Here is a 27,147-nt window from a genome sequence, read left to right on the forward strand (position 1 = left end):
GGGTGTGACAGTCTATTGTCGCAGATTAAGCTACAGACCAACTAGGACCATTGGCTGGCCTTCTTTTCTTTATTAAACAATGCAAGAGAGAATAAAGATCAAATCTGTTATACACACACTATGTCTACAATATCTCAAATATCTTACTGCATATAAGAGGTATTTTATCTACATGTAGCACTGATACAGCTTCCAGTAATACTGTAAGTGAACAAAATACAATGAACTAGAGGTCGACTGATTATGATTTTTTTTAACGCCGATACCGATTATTGGGGGCCCAAAAACAGCCGCTACCGATTAATCGGCCGATTCTCCTTTTTTTTATGTATTTGTAATGATGACAATTACAACAATACTGAATGAACACTTATTTTAACTTAATATAATACATCAATAAAATCAATTTAGCCTCAAATAAATAATGAAACATGTTCAATTTGGTTTAAATAATGCAAAAACAAAGTGTTGGAGAAGAAAGTAAAAGTGCATTATGTGCAATGTAAGAAAGCTAACGTTTAAGTTCCTTGCAAAGAACATGAGAACATATGAAAGCTGGTGGTTCCTTTTAACATGAGTCTTCAATATTCCCAGGTAAGAAGTTTTAGGTTGTAGTTATTATAGGAATTATAGGACTATTTCTCTCTATACGATTTGTATTTCATATACCTTTGACTATTGGAAGTTCTTATAGGCACTTTAGTATTGCCAGTGTAACAGTATAGCTTCCGTCCCTCTCCTCGCTCCTACCTGGGCTCAAACCAGGAACACATCGACAACAGCCACCCTCGAAGCAGCGTTACCCATGTAGTGCAAGGGAAACAACTACTCCAAGTCTCAGAGCGAGTGACGTTTGAAACGCTATTAGCGCGCACCCGCTAACTAGCTAGCCATTTCACATGGGTTACACCAGCCTAATCTTGGGAGTTGATAGGCTTGAAGTCATAAACAGCGCAATGCATTTCGAAGAGCTGCTGGCAAAACGCACAAAAGTGCTGTTTTGAATGAATGCTTACGAGCCTGCTGGTGCCTACCATCGCTCAGTCAGACTGCTCTATCAAATCATAGACTTAATTATAACATAATAACACACAGAAATACGAGCCTTAGGTCATTAATACGGTCGAATCCGGAAACTATCACGTTTATTCTTTCAGTGAAATACGGAACCGTTCCGTATTTTATCTAACGGGTGGCATCCATCAGTCTAAATATTCCTGTTACATTGCACAACCTTCAATGGTATGTCATAATTATGTACAATTCTGGCAAATTAGTTCGCAACGAGCCAGGCGGCCCAAACTGTTGCATATACCCTGACTCTGCGTGCAATGAACGGAAGAGAAGTGACACAATTTCACCTGGTTAATATTGCCTGCTAACCTGGATTTCTTTTAGCTAAATATGCAGGTTTAAAAATATATACTTCTGTGTATTGATTTTAAGAAAGGCATTGATGTTTATGGTTAGGTACAGTCGTGCAACGATTGTGCTTTTTTCACAAATGCGCTTTTGTTAAATCATCCCCCGTTTGGCGAAGTTGGCTGTCTTTGTTAGGAAGAAATAGTATTCACACAGTTCGCAACGAGCCAGGCGGCCCAAACTGCTGCATATACCCTGACTGTTGCAGAGGTGACACATTTTCCCTTGTTAAAAGAAATTCATGTTAGCAGGCAATATTAACTAAATATGCAGGTTTAAAAATATATACTTATGTATTGATTTTAAGAAAGACATTGATGTTTATGGTTAGGTACAAGTTGGAGCAACGACAGTCCTTTTTCGCGAATGCGCACCGCATCGATTATATGCAACACAGGACAGGCTAGATAAACTAGTAATATCATCAACCATGTGTAGTTAACTAGTGATTATGATTGATTGATTGATTGTTTTTTATAAGATACGTTTAATGCTAGCTAGCAACTTACCTTGGCTTCTTACTGCATTCGCGTAACAGGCAGGCTCCTCGTGGAGTGCAATGCAAAGCAGGTGGTTAGAGCGTTGGACTAGTTAACCGTAAGGTTGCAAGATTGAATCCCCAAGCTGACAAGGTAAAAATCTGTCGTTCTGCCCCTGAACAAGGCAGTTAACCCACCGTTCCTAGGCCGTCATTGAAAATAAGAATGTGTTCTTAACTGACTTGCCTAGTTAAAAAAATATTTATAAAAAATAAAACTTTTTTTATTTATTTTTTATCTGCAAATCGGTGGCCAAAAATACCGATTACCTATTGTTATGAAAACTTGAAATCGGCCCTAATTAATCGGCCATTCCGATTAATCGGTCGACCTCTACAATGAACACTATAAAGGATTAGCTTGGAGGAAAACACAGATAGAGTACCATACAATTGACTGTTTTGCATGTAATCGATACAATATTAGCAGGACTGTTTCCCTGTAAACTACGAGTCTGATTAATGCACACACATTCCCATATTGATGGAATGAAGTTTCAACGAAATGCTTACTTACTCCTTCTCGACAATGCAACAACAATAAGAAATAATAAAAGATAAGAATATGAACATAAAGCAAATGGCTCATTGGAATAGAATAGACATGTTAGTATAATACAGGAAGGCACAATTTATAGTACACGTCTTTTGGGAAAGGGGGAATAGACCAACATTGCTGTTTTGACTAGTCGCTGTAAATCTAAATCTCAATATGCGATGATGTGCTGAGATGTATGTCCTTCAACGTAGTGTCTTAATTGTTGTCTCTATAATTTATTTGTTGCTGTACTGTATTGTAATGTGGTACAATAAAACATAACACAAAAGACAAATCAGAAGAATCTCTGGACACTGAGAATGGGACACAGATGAGTGATATACACAGCATGTATATGAAAGAAGGGATCACTATCTGGACCCAGCAATGTTGTGATGGACAGCATCCTGCATCCAGAGTCCAGCATAACATAACACATGATGTCACATGGAGGCTAGGAGACATGATGGTCACTCATAGACCTGGAGCAGGGAGCTGGGACACACACACACACACACACACACACACACACACACACACACACACACACACACACACACACACACACACACACACACACACGCATGCACACACACAAAATATATATAAACAGAAATCTATTTGGAGAGCGTTAGGGGTAAAATATAGCCCTCCGGTGAATAATGCAAGGACTGAGAGAATCTAATAAATAATATATAGTCATAGCCTGAATAAATGATAGATAATAGATAAATGCAGTCATACATTATGTACCAAGCGTCATGTGAAATCGTTTGAAAAAATAATAAAGACACGCAACACACTACCATTCAAAAGTTTGGGGTCACTTAGAAATGTCCTTGTTTTTGAAAGAAAAGCACATTTTGAGAAACAGATGCCTCACAAGTCCTCAACTTGGCAGCTTCATTAAATAGTACCCACAAAACACCGTCTCAATGTCAACAGTGAAGAGGCGACTCCGGGATGCTGGCCTTCTAGGCAGAGTTGCAAAGAAAAAGCCATATCTCAGACTGGCCAATAAAAATAAAAGATTACGATTGGCAAAAGAACACAGACACTGGACAGAGGAACTCTGCCTAAAAGGCTAGCATCCCGGAGTCGCCTCTTCACTTCTGACGTTGAGACTGGTGTTTTGTGGGAAGCTGCCAGTTGAGGACTTGTGAGGCGTCTGTTTCTCAAACTAAACACTCCAATGTACATGTCCTCTTGCTCAGTTGTGCACTGGGGCCCTCACAGGGGCGGAAATCCCGGGGGGGACGGGGGGGACATGACCCCCCCATCCTGGGAAAAATATGATTTGTCCCCCCCAATATATCACTGAAACATAACTATGTAATTTAAATAATATTAATAATACGCAATGATAGCAATTGTGCTGATTAAGATTGCGTGTCCACAAAAGATTGCGACCCCCCCAACCTTTGCCTCACAATGGTTTGATCCACTGCCAGTTCCTTAGTTGGCAAGGTAACAGAGGGGTCTATCCACTGTCTGAAAGGCACTCAATGAACGTAACTGACGTGAGGTTAATCCAGTCAATCGCGCACACACACTAGCTGAATATGCAGAGCTAGCGCGCAAATATTAACTATTAAGCTAGCTAGTACCTATTCCATTTATGTGGCCTCGTCAAAGATGGAATCTTTGCTATCGTCAATTTATTCCAAGATCAGCATGCAGATGATGTAAATTAGTGCTTCAAAGTCCATGTGATAAGGTTAGCGATAAACTGAAGTCCAAACTGAACAGAACTACACTCTCTTCTACCGTTGTCTTAAATATATTTAATGGTCTCGTTGCAAAAGCTAAATTGTCACAAGGGAACTTTTATTTATTTATTTTATTTCACCTTTATTTAACCCGGGTAGCAAAGATTATAGCAAACACCACTGAAACGGAATTGGTGCTCGCTAGCTTTGCAAATTCAGCAATTGTTGGAAGCCAGCCAATATGAAACAAACTATTAAAATTACAAAAGGTTGCAGCATATGTTGTGTAAATGGTGAACTCATACAGCTGTCAACTCTTGTCATTTTAATCCGTTTCACATTTGCTAGCTACCTTTTAGATCGAAGCCCAAATAGAATGATAAAAGATAAGATGATAGAAGCCCATCTCCTACTGTAATTAACCTACACACTGTGTGTGTGTGTAGCCAGCCAGCCAGGTAGAAAAATGGCAGAAAAATAAAAGACAGACATCAGAGTATTTTTCAGTACACCAAAACGCAAAGTAAGAACCCTAGTAGCCTAATATCTCAAAGACTAGTTGATAAAATGTTCATAAGAAAGAAATGAAATTCTAATGGAAATGTTTCACAATGATGTCATTAGGCAGAGCAGGCAACAGATGGCACACAGACAGCAGAGTTGGGGACAGATATGCAGGGACAGACTGGCAGAGACAGGGAGTCTCAGGTAAGTTTGTTGAGTCTTTGTTTGGCAACATTATGAAAGGTTCTCCATTTTTTTTACTTGTAAAATAGGAACATAATTGGAAAATGCCATGGATACCGCCACTCTCAAATTAAACTGGTGACTGAGCTAAGATTTGTTAAAGGCAATGGTATTGCTGTTGTGATTAGTTGTGTAGTTTTGGGTACCGGTAGTTAGGAGTACGGCAAACACCTTATTTCTTTGGTTCCTCAATATACATTTACCATATTACAATGTAGGCTATGTGTTACAGCACTACTTTTGGTGTCCCCCTCAGGAATTGCTCTTGAGAAAATTTCATGTAATTGTCCCCTCCAAAGTTGATATCAGATTTTCGCCCCTGGGCCCTCACACTCCTCATTCTATTCTGGTTAGAGACAATTTGCGCTGTTCTGTGAAGGGAGTAGAACACAGCGTTGTACGAGATCTTCAGTTTCTTAGCAATTTCTGAGAACAAGAATAGACTGACGAGTTTCAGAAGAAAGTTCTTTGTTTCTGGCCGTTTTGAGCCTGTAATAGAACCTACAAATGCTTATGCTCCAGATACTCAACTAGTCTAAAGAAGGCCAGTTTTATTGCTTCTTTAATCAGAACAACAGTTTTCAGCTGTGCTAACATAATTTCAAAAGGGTTTTCTAATGATCAATTAGCCTTTTAAAATTATAAACTTGGATTAGCTAACACAATGTGCCATTGGAACACAGGAGTGATGGTTGCTGATATTGGGCCTCTGTACGCCTATGTACATATTCCATAACAAATCTGCTGTTTCCAGCTACAATAGCAATTTACAACATTTAACAATGTCTACACTGTATTTCTGATCAATTTTATGTTATTTTAATGGACAAAAAATGTGCTATTCTTTCAAACTTTTGAACAGTAGTGTATATGGCTACAAGGTAGATGAGATAGAGAGAGCAGATTTCATAGATAAAAAATAAACTCCCCCAGCACTGATTTAAAAACTTGATCATCGGCACAAGGTCTTAAAATGTAGAGAGGAGGAAGCAGGCATAACCGCGGGGAGAGAAGAGAAAGAGACGAGAAGTCTACACACATTACATAAAACAAGGCTGGGATTCAAAGATCACAGAGGCTCTGTACAATATTAGTGGCAGGGTTTGAATCAGGACGGTTGTATGTGCCATATTACTACACAAGGCAGCAACATCACAAACCACATCACAGGATCATGACCTGGACCACAAGCCAGTTCAGAGTCGCATTCTTAAATTGTGCCTCTGATCTTCGAGGTTCTAGCTATGGTTCAGAATATCATCCCAGACACACAATTACAGGGCTCTGGGTTAGTGGCTACAAGTTGTGCTGTGTTGTGTGGTGGTCCAACCAACCTGGAACAGTGTGAGAGGAGAAGAAGGCTGAGGAAGCCGTGTGTGAGGCAGGCTTTTATAGGAGGGCATAGGAGGCAGACTGAGGGCTCTGGGTCATTGGCTACACATAGTGTTTTTTGTCGGTGTAGTGGTCTAACCTAGATGAGTACGAGAAGAGAGAATAGCCTGAGAGATAGACTAGGGAAGCCGTGTGAGAGGGGAAACGGCCGTGGGCCTGCATCATTGGCTATAAGTGGTGTTGTGTGATGGTACAGTGGAACTTGTAGGAATGTGAGAGGAGAGGAGGGCCATGTGAAAGAACCACAGGGCCTGAGAGGCAGAGTGAAGAAGCCATACAGTATGAGAGCCAAGGCACAGAGGCAGGCTTTTAGTAGAGGAGGAGGCAGATGGCCCACATTTAAAGCAGAGGGCCCTTGTGATAGTCCTCAACAGCCCCGCTGGGAACAGGGAAATTAGGAATTTAGATTCCTCAAATTAAATGTCCTGCTGATTTCCACCTTTTCTGTCTCTGTGTATACGTCCCAAATGGCTCCCTATTCCCTATGTAGTGCACTTCTTTTTACCATGGCCCCCTGTATTGACACAGACTCTGTCCGTGGTGCTGTGGACCTGGGGTGTGTCATACTGTACCTCAGAGACCTCTCTGATCAATACACACACATACCTGATTATAGTCAGGATGATAAATGCTTATAATGTATTCCATTTACAGCTCTGACAGTGGGAGTCTGGGAAAGGAAGGGACCATCACACTATAGGGTCTCCTGAGGGTCATATTCAATGGGTTATGGGTGGGAAGAAACACAGAAGCACCACTATGAAACACTACACTCTCTCTTCAAGATGTTACAGTATAGCAATATAACAAATGAGGTGTAGTAGAATTACCTAGCATTCATCAATACATTCTCCCCCAAGGAATTTGGTCTTGAGGACAGTGTGGACCATGTCACGTAAGATATCAGGGTGAAGGACATTGCAGTATGTAAAGTCATTGATTTCACTGATTTTGGACTCCAAGATCTCAAACGGCATTACTATGCAAACTAGATGTCAAGACGGCAGAATAATACTAGCTCTGATGGAAACCAAACATATTCTGAATGTGATATCATTGTTCTAAATGTAGACATTTTAAAAATGAGTGTGCATCTCTGTAACCACCAGGAGGAATGATCCTGGCCTTATTATTGCCACCACTGCAGCCATAAGCTCATTATTTGACAATCACCTAAATGACAAACACACAATGTCAAACAATTAATTAATTACAGATGCATAATAAACTAGAAACTAGCCCTACTATTACCAAACTATAATCATTATTTTGTCACTTGGTAAAGATCGACATAGCGTACAGTAAAGTGGTTTACATTCCAGAGTTCTCCTGTAAACTCTGGAGAAAAATGTACACATTAACATAGCTCTGATGAGGCCTCTGTTTGAACAGTTAAGTTTCAGTTTAATGTATTTGCACAAAAGAAAACAAGTGATAAATAACTATACAGATTTAAAAAAAAGGTGTGCAGGTGTGGTTGGTCAGCCCAAGGGCTTATATGAAAACCACACCACAAAAAAATGATATACAATATATAAGTACACAAATAAAAAAAGGTTTGTTAAAACATATAACAAAACCTACTAATTATAAATGTATAAATGAATTGATCAGTAATCACCACCCACATTTTTTTATTTAACCCGCATTCATAAAAAAGTGATTAAATTCACATGAAATAACATCAGGATAACTAGAAGGTCTTATTTCCAACAATACATTGAGATGGGATAGATGGCTTTTTCTTATTCAACAGTTGAGTGATGATTTTCCAAGTTGACTTTTATTATTTAAAATATATTTTGGGGGATATCCGAAGTAGGTGAGTAAATTTGTTCTTATACTTTTTTTTATTAGCAGAATTCAGGGTAGAGGGATGTGTGATAAACTTTTAACATAACTCGTTTTTTTTAACTGAGGATTTTTTTAGATCAGTTGTAAACCAAGGTTTCCAAAACCCTTCTGCTGCTCTCTTACTTGGTTTAACTAAGGCAAGTAGTGGTAGTGGTGAAATACACAATTGAAAGATATGAGAAATGTCTGGTAAGCAGACTCCACATCGGCCTGACTATAAATATTTTCCCATGAAATATCATCAATCAATAACTACTTTTGTTAAATATTCTACATTTAATGCTACTAATCATTCCCATATGTTCCTTTCCAGCTGCCAAAGCGAAGTGGAAAGTGGTCAGAAATGTCAGTATAAAGTATACCTATATTAGCCACATTATTCAAAGAATGTATACAAATATTATCAATAAGGGTTGCAGATGAACTGGTAACTCTTGTGAGCTTAGCTGGATACACATAGCTGGAGTATAAAGTATTCAAAAAGTCAGATGTCAGTGTGGTTCTCACTTTTAAATCAGTTTATGTTGTAATCCCCCAATATAAAACACATGTTATCTTCAACATGAATAAAATCCGAGGTTGATGCAAGGATTTCAATGAAACTACCATTGTCAGAATCGGGTGGCCAATATATGCATCCAATAACCACTTTTTTTACCACCAAAAAATGTACAGGAAATTTCTATGAAAAGAGATTCAACATCAATGTTATGAGATGTAAGTGCAAGGTCCTCTCTTACAAAGAATTGAAAACGTTTATCAACAAAAATTGACACTCCTCCCACTCTTGATGTTCTACAGTGGTGAACAGCATTATAATGAGACATCTCTTCAGCCAACCATGTTTCTGAAAGGGCAACAATGGAAAATTCATGACTGAGAGAATACAGATAACAGATTTTTAGGAAGACTGTAAACGTTTAACAGTTGTATCTGATTGTTTAAAAACAGTTTGAGTCTTATCACTTTCGTCTGTTTGACAATGCAAGAACTCTGGTCAATTCACCAGTCAATGGAAGTAGATAAAATGTATTCACATATTTGCAAAAGGTTTCATAAACTTTTTGAATGGCATGTTTTGTTGTGGTATTTTCTGCTGGCCCTTGCTGAATAAGATCATCATTATGTTTATCGTAATAATAAGTATTTACAGAATAATCCATTCCAATGGCAGTTGCTTTAGTTTGTATTTATTCTCCCTCTAGTGGGCAAAGTTTGCACATACTCCAGTAGACCTACATTTTGTCAGGGTCCCTGCAATCTACAATCCTTGAGACGTCCCTATCCCATGGAAGTTTTAAATGTAACATGGTTAAAAGGCGCTGCATGGTCAATCTGCTCTCTGCATTGGCTGTGCAGCACTTACGGTGATATAGCCTCTGCAGAAGTCAGGGCATTCATACTTCTTGCGCTTCACAGGCAGCGCAGAGCTGTTAAGCAGAGCTGTTGTGAAGGAAGTTGTCAAGGAAGTGAGTTTGTGTTTATACAGGACCTCCCGCCCCCACCTACTGTCAACCAATCATGTCAATGCGGAGCCTTTACGGAGCCCTCCGCATTGTTAGAGACAATTTATGCTTGATCTGAAAAAGTGGTCAAAGAGTCTGTATGACGCAATTGCATGGCCTCCGGAGGCATGCAGAGGCCAAATTGAGCTCCTCTGAATTTTGTAACAATGCAGAGGTCTCCTTATAGCTCTGAAATGACATGATTTGTTTATGGTAAGTGGAGTGGGGGTCCTGCATAAACACAAACCCACTTCCTTGACAACTTCCTTCACAACAGCTCTGCTCAACAGCACTGCACTGTCCTGCAAGGCAAGGCAAGAAGTATGAATGCCCAGATTTCTGCAGAGGCCATATCTATGGGATAAATATCATGCCAAATGTATTGTGAACACACAGCCTGCATGTTGTATTCGTGTATCATGATCTGTACAAATAAGTACCGATCCACAAATGTAAATCACCAATCCACAAATGTAAATCACTTTCCACAAATGTAAATCACCATCCACAAATGCAATTCACTATCCACAAACAATCACCTTTTGATTTGGATTTATAAAATGATATATTGCTTTCTATTTTTTTATAACTGCAAATATGCAGGTCATTTTCAAGGGCCTTAAGTAAAATGACTGCCATAAAGATTTGCACATAGGAGAGATATGCGCAAACATGACAGATATGGCAAACCTGCTACTCCATATTTAGAAGCGTTTAGAATAACCTGATTTTTGGCAGGGATTTGACGACAAGAAAAAGACAATAAGTTATCACGAGTAGACAGCACTTTGTAGATGTAGAAAAAAAAGTTATCACGCGTAGAAAACAATTTGTAGTTGTAGAAAAATTGTTATCACGAGTAGAAAGCGATTTGTATAAAAATAAGAACTTGACACAATGTTTTAGTGTTGCTGTAGGTTTATTAGAGATCCAAAAGACGGCGCTAGGATCCAGCGTCCCGAGCTCTGATTTTCCCTCCCGCCCGTGCAGCCCGATCTATTCTAAACGGTCCGCCAGAACCCTCACATGCATGCCGCTACTTCCTGGATGGAAGAATGGAACGCTTCCAGCGCTGCCTTCGCAACATTCTCTCTACAATCAATCTAAGTGACCGCGCGAGTCTCCGCTGAATGGACGAACACATATAATCAGTATTATTCTAACACTTTCTCTTCAAGGGTACGACATTGAGTCGGACTCGTTTACTTTTCCTCCAGGATTTACTTTTTCTCCGTGAAAAGAAAGCCTGTCTGCATGTGGCGGACTATCACAACTATTTATCTGCGGTCCGCAGCCATAGATATTCTTCGAAACATATGCTGAATTGGTTTCAAGTGAATTACCATCAAACTAAACTCAATTTGGGGTTGCAGTTGTGTTCAAGTCCTATGTGGTTTACGTGTGCTTTCTGCAATCAAGTTTATGTAATTTTGTAGACCTCAAACTTTGTCACCCGTTGCCTTGTTGCTCTCGATGACTATTCTGACATGCGGCGAATACTGGAATCCAGTCACTGGTGGACCTTATCCATAATGTTTTCAGCATTGGCCATGTTTACCCACTGCTATCCTGGTAAGTCGTTGCATGGTTTGCAATATTGTATTATATTTGACAATGTTCATTGCAGTGTGTGTCATACATATGTAGGAAACAGTGTTCTTATATGTGTCATGTAATCAAGGGGAATAACATTGTCAATGTTATGTTACCCCAACCACGAAACGATAACAGGACGAGAAGACTTGCTGCTATAGCTACTGCCGCACGCATGGAAGAGATGACATTCATCCTACATACATAATGTGACTTGCTGAAATGGGCTACTCCTGTCAGCAATTCAACATAATTAAAATGACATTACTTCGAAAGGAGAAGAATGAGTCTATGCGTACATCATGTTTAACCTGTTCTAACCACACATGGGGAATTTTACGCAATAAAATAATGGTTTCAGTAAACCACCTGAGAAAATTTGGCGCAATTTTAGCTCATACAGAAGGTGACAGGGCGTCTGTGTCTGTCCGGTACTTTAGCAGGTCTGATCGATGCACACATACAGTATGTAGTGATGTAACAGCGGGACTGGAACCTGGCCGGTGTCCAGAGAACGAATCGAGGGATCACGTCTCCTAAATTCCTTCGCACCCCGCGCATGGCCGTCCAGAGCCTAGGTTTCAATGCACCTTCAAAGCCCACGACTTTGATAGGCTAGGGTATAATTCGAGTGCAAAACAATGGCATGTTTGGCATGTTTGAGTGCATATAGCCTTTAAGTACACAAACACGTAATGGAGCAGTTCAGTCCTTTACTCGTGAATGGTGAATAGGATGACACAGCCTAGATAATACTAGGCATTCAGAGAAATACAAAATTGCCTACTGATGGTCTCCATATAATTCAGCACTAAAGGCTAACATTGGTTGTTGAGTATAGACTTCTCAACGTGAGAATATGGTTGCAAACCAAGGGGATGCACTCATGCCATTACATTGCTGCAATTTGTGTTTTCTAGATCAAACAGTGTATCATAGTTTATGACCTTGATGGAAAGTTACAAACTCCCATTGTGAACTTTAAATGAAACATGCATGTCAGCTTATTACAGCTTCATAGCTACATTGTTCTAACATTGTACTTGTGTTTTTAATGCATTGACCTGTTGTCTGCACAGCTGCACTCTAAGTTAAACTGCTATTCGTTGCTCCATCTCCTCAGTATAAGAGGCTGAACAAGTCACATATTGAGATTCAGTCATCAATCATGTAATAGTTTTCCAATGTGATTGTAGTGTTGGTCCCATAGCATCTTTTCAGGAAGAGGGGTGAGAGATGAAGAGGTGAGGGATGAGAGAGAGAACAGTAATAACATTTTCTAGGACAAAATCAGGGAGGGGCCCAGCCACCGGACATACACTGATGATACTGCTGCCATGGATGTGCATATCTTAAAAAACATTACTCAAGATTCACACAGAATAGTTACATAGTTTCAGTTTCCATAAGTTGTGTCCTGTCTGTCACAGGTCCTATTCAGCAGGTCACTCACAGCCACATAGAACTGAAGTTCAACCATCCAGAATATTTATCTGTCAAGATGATCACCCTATCCCCCTGGTCACATCTGGTTTGCACCGTCCGCATCCCATCACCTGTCCCATCAGCACCCAAGCTACAGAGATGAGGAAGAAAAGCAGGAGGATTATGGTACTGTCTGAGACACATTCAGATTAGATCCCGTATTCATAAAGTGTCTCAGAGTGTGAGTCCTCAACCCCCTGTCCATATAATCTTATTTATGATGATCTAAAAGGCCAAACTGATCCTAGATCATTCAGGACTCCTACTCTGAGACACGTTATACATGTCCAGACCTCCAGAGAGAGAAGAGAGCCATACTCTAGCCAGGAAAACATGCTCTGTGTTCCATCCACTCTCCTCCTTAAACGTCATTAGAACAGTAATGAATGTCCAGGCAATAAGGCACTCTTACTAAAGGACCAATACTGCTGCACTCAAGGACTCAGACATATCAATGACTGTCCTCTGTCTCTCCATCCCCTCCTCCATCCTTCTCTTAAACAATCTCTCCCTGATGTGAGCAATCAAGCTAACTGAACTTACAGCTGAAGAGTCAGTAGCTACTGCTCTGGGTGGGTAGAGGGCAGTATGGAGAATTGAAAGAGTAATTCTCTGGCAGGGCTTTACCTGATATACATCCTGCCCTTTCTCTGTCTCCTCATGTTGTCTTTTGACTGTGATTTTTAATGTGCTATTGTTGCTGTTATTCAATCAATGTAGATGGCCCTTGGCATTTAAAGACCTAGTCCCCGTAAAATGTTTGTCCTGTTATTGTGGGAATATCCCTAATGGATGGGTAATGTTAATGTGTTCATTTTCAATGTGTGTGAGCTGTATGTTACATAATGTGTTGTTGTGATGGAATGCTATGGGGAGATCGCTCACAACACTTCAAAGTTCAAACTGTCTCAGAAAGAGGCACGTTCTTGTCACTGATGATGTTTACTCTTTTGCTTCTGTAGGCTATTGTCTTTCTCGGCAAGATCCTCTCTACATTTTCTAACACAGTAACCCCTCTATTGATTTGGTTTGATAGGTATACTCTTTCTCACTATATTATTAGAGCAAAGCTGAAACCAAGCTACAGTATTTCATCCCGTGTTTAAACAAAGCAGTGTTCATGTCTGAAGTCCTTCACTGGTTACACAACACGTTCACCTCCCCTCACATCAAACAATGGAGTGATTGAAGCATTTCGCTACAATCGCAATACCATGTGTATGTGACCAATAAAATTTGATTTGATTTGAAGCATCATGGAGGATTTGGTACTCTCGGTAATCCAAGCTGTTCTCTGTATAGATGAGGGAGCAAAAAGTAAGGTTTTTAAAAGACTGACAAATACAAATCAAGGTGCCAGTCATATAGGAGTACAGGACATACAAGCCCTGTCTTAAATGCATGTCTGAAGTGAAAAAGGCACATCTTATATTTTGGTATTTGGCAAGGTTACTACTGTTTTGCCTCTGTTGATTTGATCGACCCTATGCTGTCCTTAGATGCAACAGTCCCTTGATGTTGGCTGTGTTTAGAAGGTTCCAGAGTCTCTTTGATATGGCCCAGCTCTGCTGAGAGAGTTAAGCACAGTGAAGGGCCTTTCTGCTAATGTAACTCTCAACACGGAATCTGTTTCCCACTTGTTTAAAGGAGGCTAGAATAAAATGGAGGGTTGTTGGATTATTTTGACTTGGAAGGGTTGTGTTTTCCAAGGACATGATTCTCCTTTCTTTTGGAATTCTGTTTGTGTTACATTGTTATATGTTTACATGACATGAGAGTTTCTTATGTAACTCACATGAGTAAGTGATATTTAAGGAGATTTGGAAATTCAATTAGTGTGCTTTATATAGTATACATCAAATTAACCTGATATTGTGTTTGCGTGTCTTAGCTGTGTCTAAGACATTGTGAAGTGTTTGCGTGTGTGTGCACAGCTGTGTGTCTGTATCTGCTCGCCGTCCTATGATTGTGTGTGTATGTGTGTTTTCCATACTATTAGTTGTTGACAGGGAAAGGCTAAACCTGTACAGAGTGTTGTGATGTGTCAGTCTGACAGACTGATAGCTAAGATGGCAAAACAGCCTTACACACACACACACACACACACACACACACACACACACACACACACACACACACACACACACACACTACCTTGAAGCTGCAATCCTTAATGGTGAAACTGCCACGTTTGTTTGTGATAATACAACAACTAAGAAGATACTTCAAACAACGAACACAGTTTTCTCCCCCTCAGACATCATTGCACAAGTGATCGAACAGCACAATATGTACTGCATTTATTTTTACCATGCTGCATGATGCTCGGCAACAAAAACAATAACAATGGTGGTGGTGCGGCCAGTGGCGCAGATCTTTCGTGGATCTCGCCTTTAAGGAGCTCTTGTAAACAGCCTACAGACATTCTTTGTTTAATGCAATTCTGTGTATTTCATTCTTTGTAGTGTCTGCTTCCCTCATGCCTAATGAGGCCTAAGCTCCGTTGTGTTTGAGTGGCTGCCAATATAATGAAATCAGAAAGGGATCGTTCTTCCTCCCCATCACATCTCTGCCTTTCTCTCCTCTCCAATCCCTGACCTGCATATTGAGAGGTAGTAAATCATTTAACTGAAAGCCAAAGGGATCGATAAAACAAAGGCATTAAAAGTAATTGGACACATCGATCGAAATGCACATTTTTCTATCGGAGATCAGTTGGTCATTCTTTCACGTCTCTTCCATGCCGAAACAGAGACACAATTTACCATACTTTATCAGTAGGAACCTCAAAAGAGATGCACCCAAGCTTTCCATCTTTGGAATCAAAATTGTGATCTGGTGATTTATGCTAACTATTGTTGTGTTTCCTCCAGAACAATGGATTTTCCAAAGACTGGCTTTGAAGGTTAGTGACACCATGACGCATGCTTCGGTTTGGGTGGCACCTAGCCGAGTGTACTTGCATACTCCCTTAAAAGATGTTCACTTGAAAAACGAAAAAAAGGAGGGAAAGTGGCAATATTACCCCGGGACATTGGAGGGCGATGAGCTGGTAATAGCCATCTACGGCCAAACAAGGAAGAGACGTGCAGGAGAATATATTAGTGACACAGAGAGAGACACTTAACTGGGATCTACAAGATTTGCTTTACCTAGCAAAACATATAGGCACGAGACAGATGTAGGGGCATTCTGCCGAGAGAGCGATGGTGGAGTGTTTCAAGAGTTCTTTTGGATCCAAACTGCTGCAGAAGACCCTCAATTTACCTCCACCTGCTGTTCTGCCATGTACCACACTGCCAATTCAAATGTTTTCCTGGGAGATGCAGCTTTCCCCCTACATGAGAACCTCATACGCCCTTAATAATATATAATATAATGTTGGAATCAATTTCACTTTTTCTAATTTCCCTTGTTACGGCATAAATGTATGCAACTCTATATGGGAAATACAATTTTATCAAGGCTTTTGGAATATGGTTCCTGGAAAAGGGTATGGTGTTTTATTGTTGTTGACCAAATAGGCATTATTTTATATCTGACATAATCTCTTGTTAACCTCTCATTCACAGGTGTCCATGTCAATGAACCTGGGTGTACCTACAGTCGTGGCCAAAAGTTTTGAGAATAACACAAATATAAATTTTCACAAAGTCTGCTGCCTCACTTTGCATGATGGCAATTTGCATATACTCCAGAATGTTATGAAGAGTGGTCAGATGAATTGCAAATAATTGCAAAGTCCCTCTTTGCCATGCAAATGAACTGAATTCCCAAAAAAACATTTCCACTGCATTTAAGCCCTGCCACAAAAAGACCAGCTGACATCATGTCAGTGATTCTCTCGTTAACACAGGTGTTAGTGTTGACGAGGACAAGGCTGGAGATCAATCACTCTGTCATGCTGATTGAGTTTGAATAACAGACTGGAAGCTTCAAAAAGAGAGTGGTGCTTGGAATCATTGTTCTTCCTCTGTCAAACATGTTTACCTGCAAGGAAACACGTGCCGTCATCATTGCTTTGCACAAAAAGGGCTTCACAGGCAAGGATATTGCTGCCAGTAAGATTGCACCTAAATCAACCATTTATCGGATCATCAAGAACTTCAAGGAGAGCGGTTCAATTGTTGTGAAGAAGGCTTCAGGGCGCCCAAGAAAGTCCAGCAAGCGCCAGGACCGTCTCCTAAAGTTGATTCAGCTGAGGGATCGGGGCACCACCAGTACAGAGCTTGCTCAGGTATGGCAGCAGGCAGGTGTGAGTGCATCTGCACGCACAGTGAGGCGAAGACTTTTGGAGGATGGCCTGGTGTCAAGAAGGGCAGCAAAGAAGCCACTTCTCTCCAGGAAAAACATCAGGGACAGACTGATATTCTGCAAAAGCTACAGGGCTTGGACTGCTGGGGACTGGGGTAAAGTAATTTTCTCTGATGAATCCCCTTTCCGATTGTTTGGGGCATTTGGAAAAAAGCTTGTCCGGAGAAGACAAGGTGAGCGCTACCATCAGTCCTGTGTCATGCCAACAGTAAAGCATCCTGAGACCATTCATGTGTGGGGTTGCATCTCAGCCAAGGGAGTGGTCTCACTCACAATTTTGCCTAAGAACACAGCCATGAATAAAGAATGGTACCAACACATCCTCCGAGAGCAACTTCTCCCAACCATCCAGGGACAGTTTGGTGACGAAAAACGCCTTTTCCAGCATGATGGAGCACCTTGCCATAAGGCAAAAGTGATAACTAAGTGGCTCGGGGAACAAAACATGGATATTTTGGGTCCATGGCCCCAGACCTTAATTCCATTAAGAATTTGTGGTCAATCCTCAAGAGGCGGGAGGACAAACAAAACCCCACAAATTCTGACAAACTCCAAGCATTGATTATGCAAGAATGGGCTGCCATCATTCAGGATGTAGCCCAGAAGTTAGTTGTCAGCATGCCAGGGCGGATTGCAGAGGTCTTGAAAAGGAAGGGTCAACACTGCAAATATTGACTCTTTGCATCAAATTCATGTAATTGTCAATAAAATCCTTTGACACTTATGAATTGCTTGTAATTATACTTCAGTATTCCATAGTAACATCTGAGACAAATATCTAAAGACACTGAAGCAGCAAACTTTTTGGAAATTAATATTTGTGTCATTCTCAAAACTTCTGGCCACGACTGTACAACTACCCCAACTCTCGTTTTCATAGAGTAATGGAAAATGCATTCGGCATCATGGCTGCAAGGATGAGGATTCTTGATCGGCCAATCTAGTGTACCCCTGAAAAGGCTAAGGACATTGTGAAGGCATGTGTGGCCCTCCACAACTACCTGTCCTCCACGGATAAAGCTCATGAGCTGAATGCAAGATACGTGCTTCCTGCTTTTGGTGACATGACCCTCCCTTCTGGCAACTACCAACCTGGAGAGTGGAGCAGGGTTGTGGCAGGGGACAGTAATCTCCATGAGCCAAGGAGACTCTCGTGCCAGGGCGACACTGCTTGCAAGTGAAACAAGAAACGAGCTCAGGGACTTCTTCCTCTCCCTCCCTGGACCTGTGCCATTGCAAGAAGACATGGTAAGGAGAGGACAACTCAACCCAAAGCCAGCCAATCATGCAGAATAGGCCTATGTTTGGACTGCTCACCCACACACACCCTTGATGGACACACACAGACTCACAGTTCTTCTTTGTGTGCACTGTGAACCAAAGTACTTTGTACTAAAATTAGTTTTAATCTTGTTAATAAAATGAAACTTGATTATATCTCACTGTGCTTTAAGATTAGATTTAAGATTAAGATTAGATTGAACTACACCACACAAGTAGAAGAAAGCCTGTAAAGTCTGTGAAACACAGCTCTTCTCAATGTTGTCAGCACTTGATGTTCAAAAATAACGCATTGAAAAACCTTGTATTGAGATGAAGTAACAGAGCTTTTTTAGTACACAAAAATAAACCTTTATTCTTGCATCTGGGCTCTGAAAGTAAACCACAATACAACACTGAATTGTCTGCTGAGAACAGACATGTAAACAGCACGTGTCAATTAAATATAATTATAGTGTCAGACAAATGTAATTATTTGTACATTACAAATGTCTGCGAAAAAAACAGACGTAAACAACAAAAGTGTAAAACATGAAAGTGTCTGACTCCTCAGATGTCTGAACAACACCAGAACATGTTAATTTCACTGTGGTCCCAGTCGTTTGTTCCATGTCCTCGTCCTGAAGTCATGCTTGAAGTCACTCAGCTGGTGATCGAATTCCTCCCAGAGTTTTGGTGATATTTCATCCATGAAATCTGCTGTAGGTGCCATGGCCCTGTGAAGAGTGGGGGAAATTAGAGGAGTGTCTGTGGAGAGCAGTGTGGTGAGGAAAGGGAATCATAGTAAAGGAGGAGAGTCTGAAATGTTTTACCTCTGGGACAAGCTGGTGGCTCGGTGCACGACGTTCTCCAGATCTTGATGTCTGCAGTCATTTGCAATGCCTTTGCGAGTGATGTGACACGACCGGAGTCTACAGCTGTTTTCTTCCTTCTCACAGCCCTGTTACTACTGCTGCTGCTGCTCTGTGGCGTTAGTGAGGAGTAGGTCTTGGAGGTGGGCCCAGGATAGAGCTTCCTAGGTCTGGCATGGAGATGGTTTCCCATTCTGCACAACAGTTCAGTGTGGGATATGGGCTGGGGGGCGGTGAACAGGCAGTGCTGGGTTGCAGAGTACAAAAGCTGGTGCTGTCCCCATTCACTGGTGTTTGCCTTTTTGAAAAATAAAAAAGTACAGGGCTATTTAGTACACATATCCAAACCATCAATGAACCATGTATCAAATATCATTAACTGAGACTACAATTAACTACAATGTTGCAAACCTTTCAAGAGTTGAGTAGGCCTGGCCAAGTTACTTCAATTTTGCAACATTTTAGCTAGCTGGACCTTGCTACTGAACTTTGACTTCGGTTTTACCAAGATGGGAAGCTTAGGATTTTCTTTCCTGACAAAATTATGTTTGATCAAAAAGTTAAAAAAAAAGTTGTTTAGTTGGTTGGCTTGCTTTCTCTCCACGCGTCTGCTATTATGCTAGCTAGACATCCAAGTAGCTAGCACTAACTTGCTAGCTATTGTTAGCAAACATGGCTACTGTTTTCCTCGACTACAATAAAAATACAACATACCTCATCCTCTGGTGAAGACTGGTGAAGTTCCTTTCCTTCTTCCCATGCTTCACGTGTCGAACAAGCCAGGGAAGCTGCAACGAACATTACCACACTTTTTCAAACGAGTGACTGGGTCTGAACCCAGTGTCTCTGCAATCTTCCTCCATGAATTCGACTTTACATGCTGGTCTTTATATAATGCATGGCTAGATTCGTAGAGATGCAGGTACTTCTGTACCTCCTCGGCCAAGTGATGCTCGATGTTGTTGTTGTTTGCCATGTGGAATCCACAATGAGTTTCGGGCTGAATCAAGGAAAATAAACTTCCGTCACCCCAACAGTTAACCATTCACTGCCGAAGGAGTGTAGATTTCAGTTTCTGAACTTCGGCTTGCCTCAAGCAATGTTTTTGTGTGCACGAACACTTTAAAAAAACTTGCCAAAGACCAAAACAAACAAACGTAACATTTCTTTAATACGTTTTGGTTTGTTTTGGTCTTTGGCAAGGTTTTTTTTAAGTGTTTGTGCACACAAAAACATTTCTTGAGGCAAGCCGAAGTTCGGTAGCACAAACTGTTACAAACTGTTCCGGATTGGGAGGCATGCGGGCGGCTCAAGACTGCTGCTATCCACTGCAGCGCCCTCTGTTGTGTGTATGTGTAATGTTTATTTGGGTACGTGTGTGTGTGTGCATGACTCTGTGTGTTTGTGTGTGTGTGTGTAGTTACTGTATGTGTGCGTACTTTGCACCAGTCACTGATCAGCTCAAATGTACTCGAGTGGACAAAGTTTGTGAACATTTACAGATGCACATTTCAGATCGCAGTCATCACAGTGGTGAAGTCTGGAGATGTAAGCAGCAAGGCATTTGCACGATGTCATGATATTATCCCAGTGACATATCACACGAACTAACTACAGTCAGACGGACCACAACTTTTCCTGGATGAGTTGGACCACAACTTTTCCTGGATGAGTTGGACCACAACTTTTCCTGGATGAGTTGGACCACAACTTTTCCTGGATGAGTTGGACCACAACTTTTCCTGGATGAGTTGGACCCAACACCTGTCGCTTAGTAGATTTTAGAATTCTCTTTGAGAAGTTAACTTTTTTTTTTTTTTGTGTAATATGACATGACTTATGATGAAGTTAAAGTAAAATATTATATAACCATGAATGACAATAGCCTCTGTTGTGAATATTTTTGTCCAAATTGATGGGGAAGAAGTGCTGAGTGAGTTAGTTTTTGAGGCAGAGAGAGCAGTGTTTAGTGTGCAGTAGAGAAGGCTCCATATCCATGCTGTTGACATAATCCCTGTGGAGATAATGCAAATGTTTCACTTCCACTAACACAAACATCCAACCACCCTCTAGTAGTAGCCGTAATTAAACAGACATTTGAATATCATGACCTTTTCTTCTGACATTTTCATATTTCAATAACATTGTTTCAGGCTTCTCTCAACAAAAGATAGCTCTCATTTATTGTCAAACTGTCAAAAAGTAGCAGTTGCTAACCAAAAAATGGAATCTAGATTCTGGAAGTGAAATAGTAGAACAGTACGAATTTGAAAGAAGCAGCCTGTTTTGTAATCCTAACTTCATATCCAGTTCAGAATAAACCTGACACCAGATTATGGGGGGACAAGCAAGCAGGTTGTTTGCTCGCATCTCTGTGTGCATCGCTCCCTGCCTTCCCATCACACTGTTAGAGGAGCTATTGGCCTGATAGTGGACGTCTGTTGTTGACAGGATTAGTCCCCAGTCATGTGACACGTGTCTTTATCACAGCAGAGACAACCTCTCCCCTCCCCAGACAGATGATTACCTAGCTAGGGGATTCTAGACACACACACACACACACACACACACACACACACACACACACACACACACACACACACACACACACACTACATACATACATACATACATACATACATACATACATACATACATACATACATACATACATACATACATACATACATACATATATATATATATACTGCTCAAAAAAATAAAGGGAACACTTAAACAACACATCCTAGATCTGAAAGACAGAAATAATCTTATTAAATACTTTTTTCTTTACATAGTTGAATGTGCTGACAACAAAATCACACAAAAATAATCAATGGAAATCCAATTTATCAACGCATGGAGGTCTGGATTTGGAGTCACACTCAAAATTAAAGTGGAAAACCACACTACAGGCTGATCCAACTTTGATGTAATGTCCTTAAAACAAGTGAAAATGAGGCTCAGTAGTGTGTGTGGCCTCCACGTGCCTGTATGACCTCCCTACAACGCCTGGGCATGCTCCTGATGAGGTGGCGGATGGTCTCCTGAGGGATCTCCTCCCAGACCTGGACTAAAGCATCCGCCAACTCCTGGACAGTCTGTGGTGCAACGTGGCATTGGTGGATGGAGCGAGACATGATGTCCCAGATGTGCTCAATTGGATTCAGGTCTGGAGAACGGGCGGGCCAGTCCATAGCATCAATGCCTTCCTCTTGCAGGAACTGCTGACACACTCCAGCCACATGAGGTCTAGCATTGTCTTGCATTAGGAGGAACCCAGGGCCAACCGCACCAGCATATGGTCTCACAAGGGGTCTGAGGATCTCATCTCGGTACCTAATCACAGTCAGGCTACCGCTGGTGAGCACATGGAGGGCTGTGCGGCCCCCCAAAGAAATGCCACCCCACACCATGACTGACCCACCGCCAAACCGGTCATGCTGGAGGATGTTGCAGGCAGCAGAACGTTCTCCACGGCGTCTCCAGACTCTGTCACGTCTGTCACGTGCTCAGTGTGAACCTGCTTTCATCTGTGAAGAGCACAGGGCGCCAGTGGCGAATTTGCCAATCTTGGTGTTGTCTGGCAAATGCCAAACGTCCTGCACGGTGTTGGGCTGTAAGCACAACCCCCACCTGTGGACGTCGGACCCTCATACCACCCTCGTGGAGACTGTTTCTGACCGTTTGAGCAGACACATGCACATTTGTGGCATGCTGGAGGTCATTTTGCAGGGCTCTGGCAGTGCTCCTCCTGCTCCTCCTTGCACAAAGGCGGAGGTAGCGGTCCTGCTGCTGGGTTGTTGCCCTCCTACGGCCTCCTCCACGTCTCCTGATGTACTGGCCTGTCTCCTGGTAGCGCCTCCATGCTCTGGACACTACACTGACAGACACAGCAAACCTTCTTGCCACAGCTCGCATTGATGTGCCATCCTGGATGAGCTGCACTACCTGAGCCACTTGTGTGGGTTGTAGACACCGTCTCATGCTACCACTAGATTGAAAGCACCGCCAGCATTCAAAAGTGACCAAAACATCAGCCAGGAAGCATAGGAACTGAGAAGTGGTCTGTGGTCACCCCCTGCAGAACCACTCCTTTATTGGGGGTGTCTTGCTTATTGCCTATAATTTCCACCTGTTGTCTATTCCATTTGCACAACAGCATGTGAAATGTATTGTCAATCAGTGTTGCTTCCTAAGTGGACAGTTTGATTTCACAGAAGTGTGATTGACTTCGAGTTACATTGTGTTGTTTAAGTGTTCCCTTTATTTTATTGAGCAGTATGTATGTATATATATATATATATATATATATATATATATATATATATATATATATATACACTAACATCAGTGTAGAAAGCTATGGGCTGTTAAAACACAGTGGTGGTTCATTGAGGTGTATTGAATGAGTTTCTTTCTATGTCATTGGTCATTTTGGTCGTGGCCTTTCACAGTGCTACTGCTCTTGTAGAAATGAAGGCTGTCACCTCTCCTGTGTCGAGGTATAATCATCCATTCTGCGCACTGAGATCTCTGTCACTTTGGCTGTTTTCTTCAGGCCAGCCCACCCACGGCACGGTCAGACCTTTTAATCTGGAACACGGTAGGATCCAGAGCTCTCATCCCTCTGCTTTGTTATGATCAACTAACTGAGCCATTCACCTGAATCAGAGAGGTGCAGGGGGCTGCCTTAATCAACGTCATCGGCACCAGGGGAGCAGTTGTTGTGCGTTAACTGCCTTGCTCAAGGGCAGAATGGCAGATGTTTCCACCTTGCCGGCTCGGGAGTCAACCAGTGACCTTTTGGTTACTGCCCAACACTCTTAACCACTAAGCTACCTGCCGCCCCATATGAAGTGGGTAAAAGAATATGTAAAGATGGCTGGTAACAAAATATCATTACATTTCCGTTCTGAGTAGTGCCACTGTTCAGCAAAACAGTAATATGATGAGGCAGAAATATATACTTCCTGTAACGTTCACCATGTAATATTCACAATATTCAACATAAGAGTTTAAGAAAAGGTTACCTTTGGTCAAGTCCTAAAGCAACCTTTTTCTTCTACCAGTCCCTGTGGCAAGTAGCTAAAAAATATCCACCAGCCACTCAGATTTTTTACCACCCAAAATATGTTTTGCATTAACTACATCACAAAACACAAAATTAAATGAATGATTATGCTTAGTAATGTTTCTAAAACAAGGAATGTATTACTAGTAAGAAGGAATGTGGTACATTTCTGAATTAAATTTAACATCTTGTGACCTGTGTCTAACCAAAATATCAGATGAGACAAAAAATGTCAACTGCACCATTTAAGGTGAAAGTGGTAATGGGGCCACTCAAGTCTTCATGTGTGCCTGTGAGAATCTGAATAGTAGAGGCCGAAGACGTCTGTTCTCTTCGCTAGCAGTGGAAGCAAATTCAAACTTTGAAAAATAACCTAACTTGTGAACGAAACATTATAAATATCCAAGAAACACAAAGATAAAAGGATCACTTTAGTAGTTAGACCAACTTTTATGCCTGTGCGCATTGCTTTTAAAAATGAATCTTTCAGCACTTCATTGACAGTGCACACAGCCCCCAGCCAGGCAGTGCTGCTGTGCGAGTAGGAGAAACGTTAGGATTTCTATTTCTTTGTGCATTACCAGATATGAAACAAAATGTCAGAAATACTTTGAAAACAACTACTGCAACATTTATTTTTCTATAAATCACTACTCACATGTGCCAATACTTGACTTTTTATAATGTTTATGAAGTGCTCGCACTGTAGAGCCCTGAGTGTGACCACCTGCCAACGGGGCTGGTGAATTAAACATTCTTACCTGCCAATGCCAAAATCTACCCACATTTGGCGGTTGATGATTTTAGGCCCTGGTTTCAGTGTATCCTTTTCTCCGTGATTTGTTTGATGTTTTTGGTTGATGAGAGCAGAACATTTAAAAGGGAAGATGTTCGTATGTTGGATCCTTGCAAGATATTGCTGCACTGTTGGAGCTAGAAACATTTTGTTGCACCTGCAGTAACCTAACGTAGCAGGTGTAAAAGTAACGCCTGTAACTAGATCCCTACATACTGGTCTTGACAAGAAAATAAAATACTGTCGGGGAAGGTTCTCTTCTGCACTGTTCAACCAATCCAGTAAATGTGGAGGAGTTAAGATGGAGTGTTGCCTTGTTAACGTCCAAAAGCGGAAGTCGCGTCACATATTCTCTTTCCATTGCCCCTGATAATCGGAACATACGATTGTTGGGACTCTGCAGAGTTTACACCTGCGATGCAATCTACAAAACTGTGTACGTGACCATAATGCACAAAGATGAAAGGACGGTACTTACTGTCACTCCCAGCGTACTGAAAGAAATGTATTACTGGTTGTGAAGAGGAACTCGTATGTTCTTTCTTTCAGAACATAATGGCTCCTTCCCTTTACACAACATGCGTCATACAAAGTGCATTCAGTGGAATTTTCAATTTACACTTGTATCAGCTGGAATGGTTAGTGCACACTGTAGGCCTACAGTAACTGCCTGCTGTACAGAGCCATCAGTTGAATCCCTCTTCATGGTTCTCTTCATCATGGCCATAAGCCCAGCCATGCGATATCAATCCTCCACTAACATCAAAGGCCAGTTAAATAGGAAGGGAGGAGGGCTGCAGGGCAGGCAGGCATAGTGAAGAGATATAGACTGACTGTGTCCCAAATGGCATCCTATTCCCTATATAGTGCACTACTTTTGACCAGTGCCCATAGGGATCTGGTCAAAAAGAGTGCGCTATGTATAGAACTGTTGGACTCCTCTACTATGTTGGTATTGTATTATAGTGTTTATAGCCATAATTGTAATGTAGTCATTTGGCCAGTTGGCAGCCAGGCTAAATACCTCATCAGCAGCGGCAGTGGAAAAAGAGAGGCTGTACTTGAGGAAAACTTTTCTTAAATATATTCAATTAGCTTTTTAAGAACCACATCATTTGTGGTTACTGCAAGGTCAAATTGGCTAGATGGTGCTACCGGTTGCTAAAGGAATAGTTTCTAATGAGGAAAGAAAAACCTGTAATTGACCAGATTCACGTGGTATAGTGGAATGCCTTAAACGTTGCAATGATAATGAAGAATGAACTTGTCATTGGCAAACACAAGGGCCTGTTTTGGGTGTTATTGCCTTTCCTTATTTGTGGGCAGATGCCTACAGTATTTACAGTTTTCATCATTAATGTCAGTCGTCCAGGTTAATCACAGACTGCAGGCGTCAAGAACATGTCAATGATGTGCTGTGGATGTGTGATATTATTCACAATAGGCTAGTCGCTACAGTAGAATTGTTTTCTAAATCAATAGCTGTACAATTCATACAGGGAGTCATGACTCCTGACAATGGCCCGAGAAATGACCTGGGAAGCACCCAGCACTTTAGCGCTGTAATTTCCACACATTGACAGCATCACTTTACTCCCAATAAATTCACTGTGACAGTATTTGTTGCTGTGTACTGTATGTATGCCCAGGAGCATGGACTGTATCCCTCTACTGTTTGATGATGATAGGGGACACAGAACAGGCCAGGGAGTGTACTGTACAGTACAGCACAGTGAAGCCCAGGAGAGTTCAGTACTATAGAGTAGACTCCAGTAGAATCCAGTACAGTCCAGTAGAGACCTGTAGAGATCACTAGTAGAGAGCCTGTTGAATGATTCTGGGCGGGTCGCACATTTGCTGACATAAGACACTAGTTTAGGATTTGAATATTTTATCCACAGTACATATAGCACTGGGCGGGCTGAACTGTTTGTTTTGAATGAAAGCAGGGAGATGTGTGTGAGCTGTCATTACCCCCCTCTGTGTCTAATCTGGTTAATGGCTTTCACCAAAGCCCCCGATACACTTAATCACAGAGCTTAGCACAG

General features: G+C 41.4%; 1 protein-coding gene across 2 annotated transcripts in view; it reads left to right on the forward strand.

The window, feature by feature from the left end:
- Nucleotides 1-10,724: 10,724 nt before the first annotated feature.
- The window catches only part of LOC106583528 (receptor-type tyrosine-protein phosphatase gamma), a 258,643-nt gene continuing 242,220 nt past the window's right edge, over nucleotides 10,725-27,147 (forward strand). For both annotated transcript variants that reach the window (XM_045705290.2, XM_045705291.2), the window contains exon 1: nucleotides 10,725-11,277. In XM_045705290.2, coding sequence (XP_045561246.1) covers nucleotides 11,193-11,277 — 85 coding nt within the window. In that variant the 5' untranslated portion in view covers nucleotides 10,725-11,192. The remainder of the gene's footprint in view (nucleotides 11,278-27,147) is intronic.

The sequence above is a fragment of the Salmo salar genome, chromosome 22, assembly GCF_965601325.2.
Source record: "Salmo salar chromosome 22, fSalSal1, whole genome shotgun sequence".
NCBI lineage: Eukaryota > Metazoa > Chordata > Actinopteri > Salmoniformes > Salmonidae > Salmo > Salmo salar.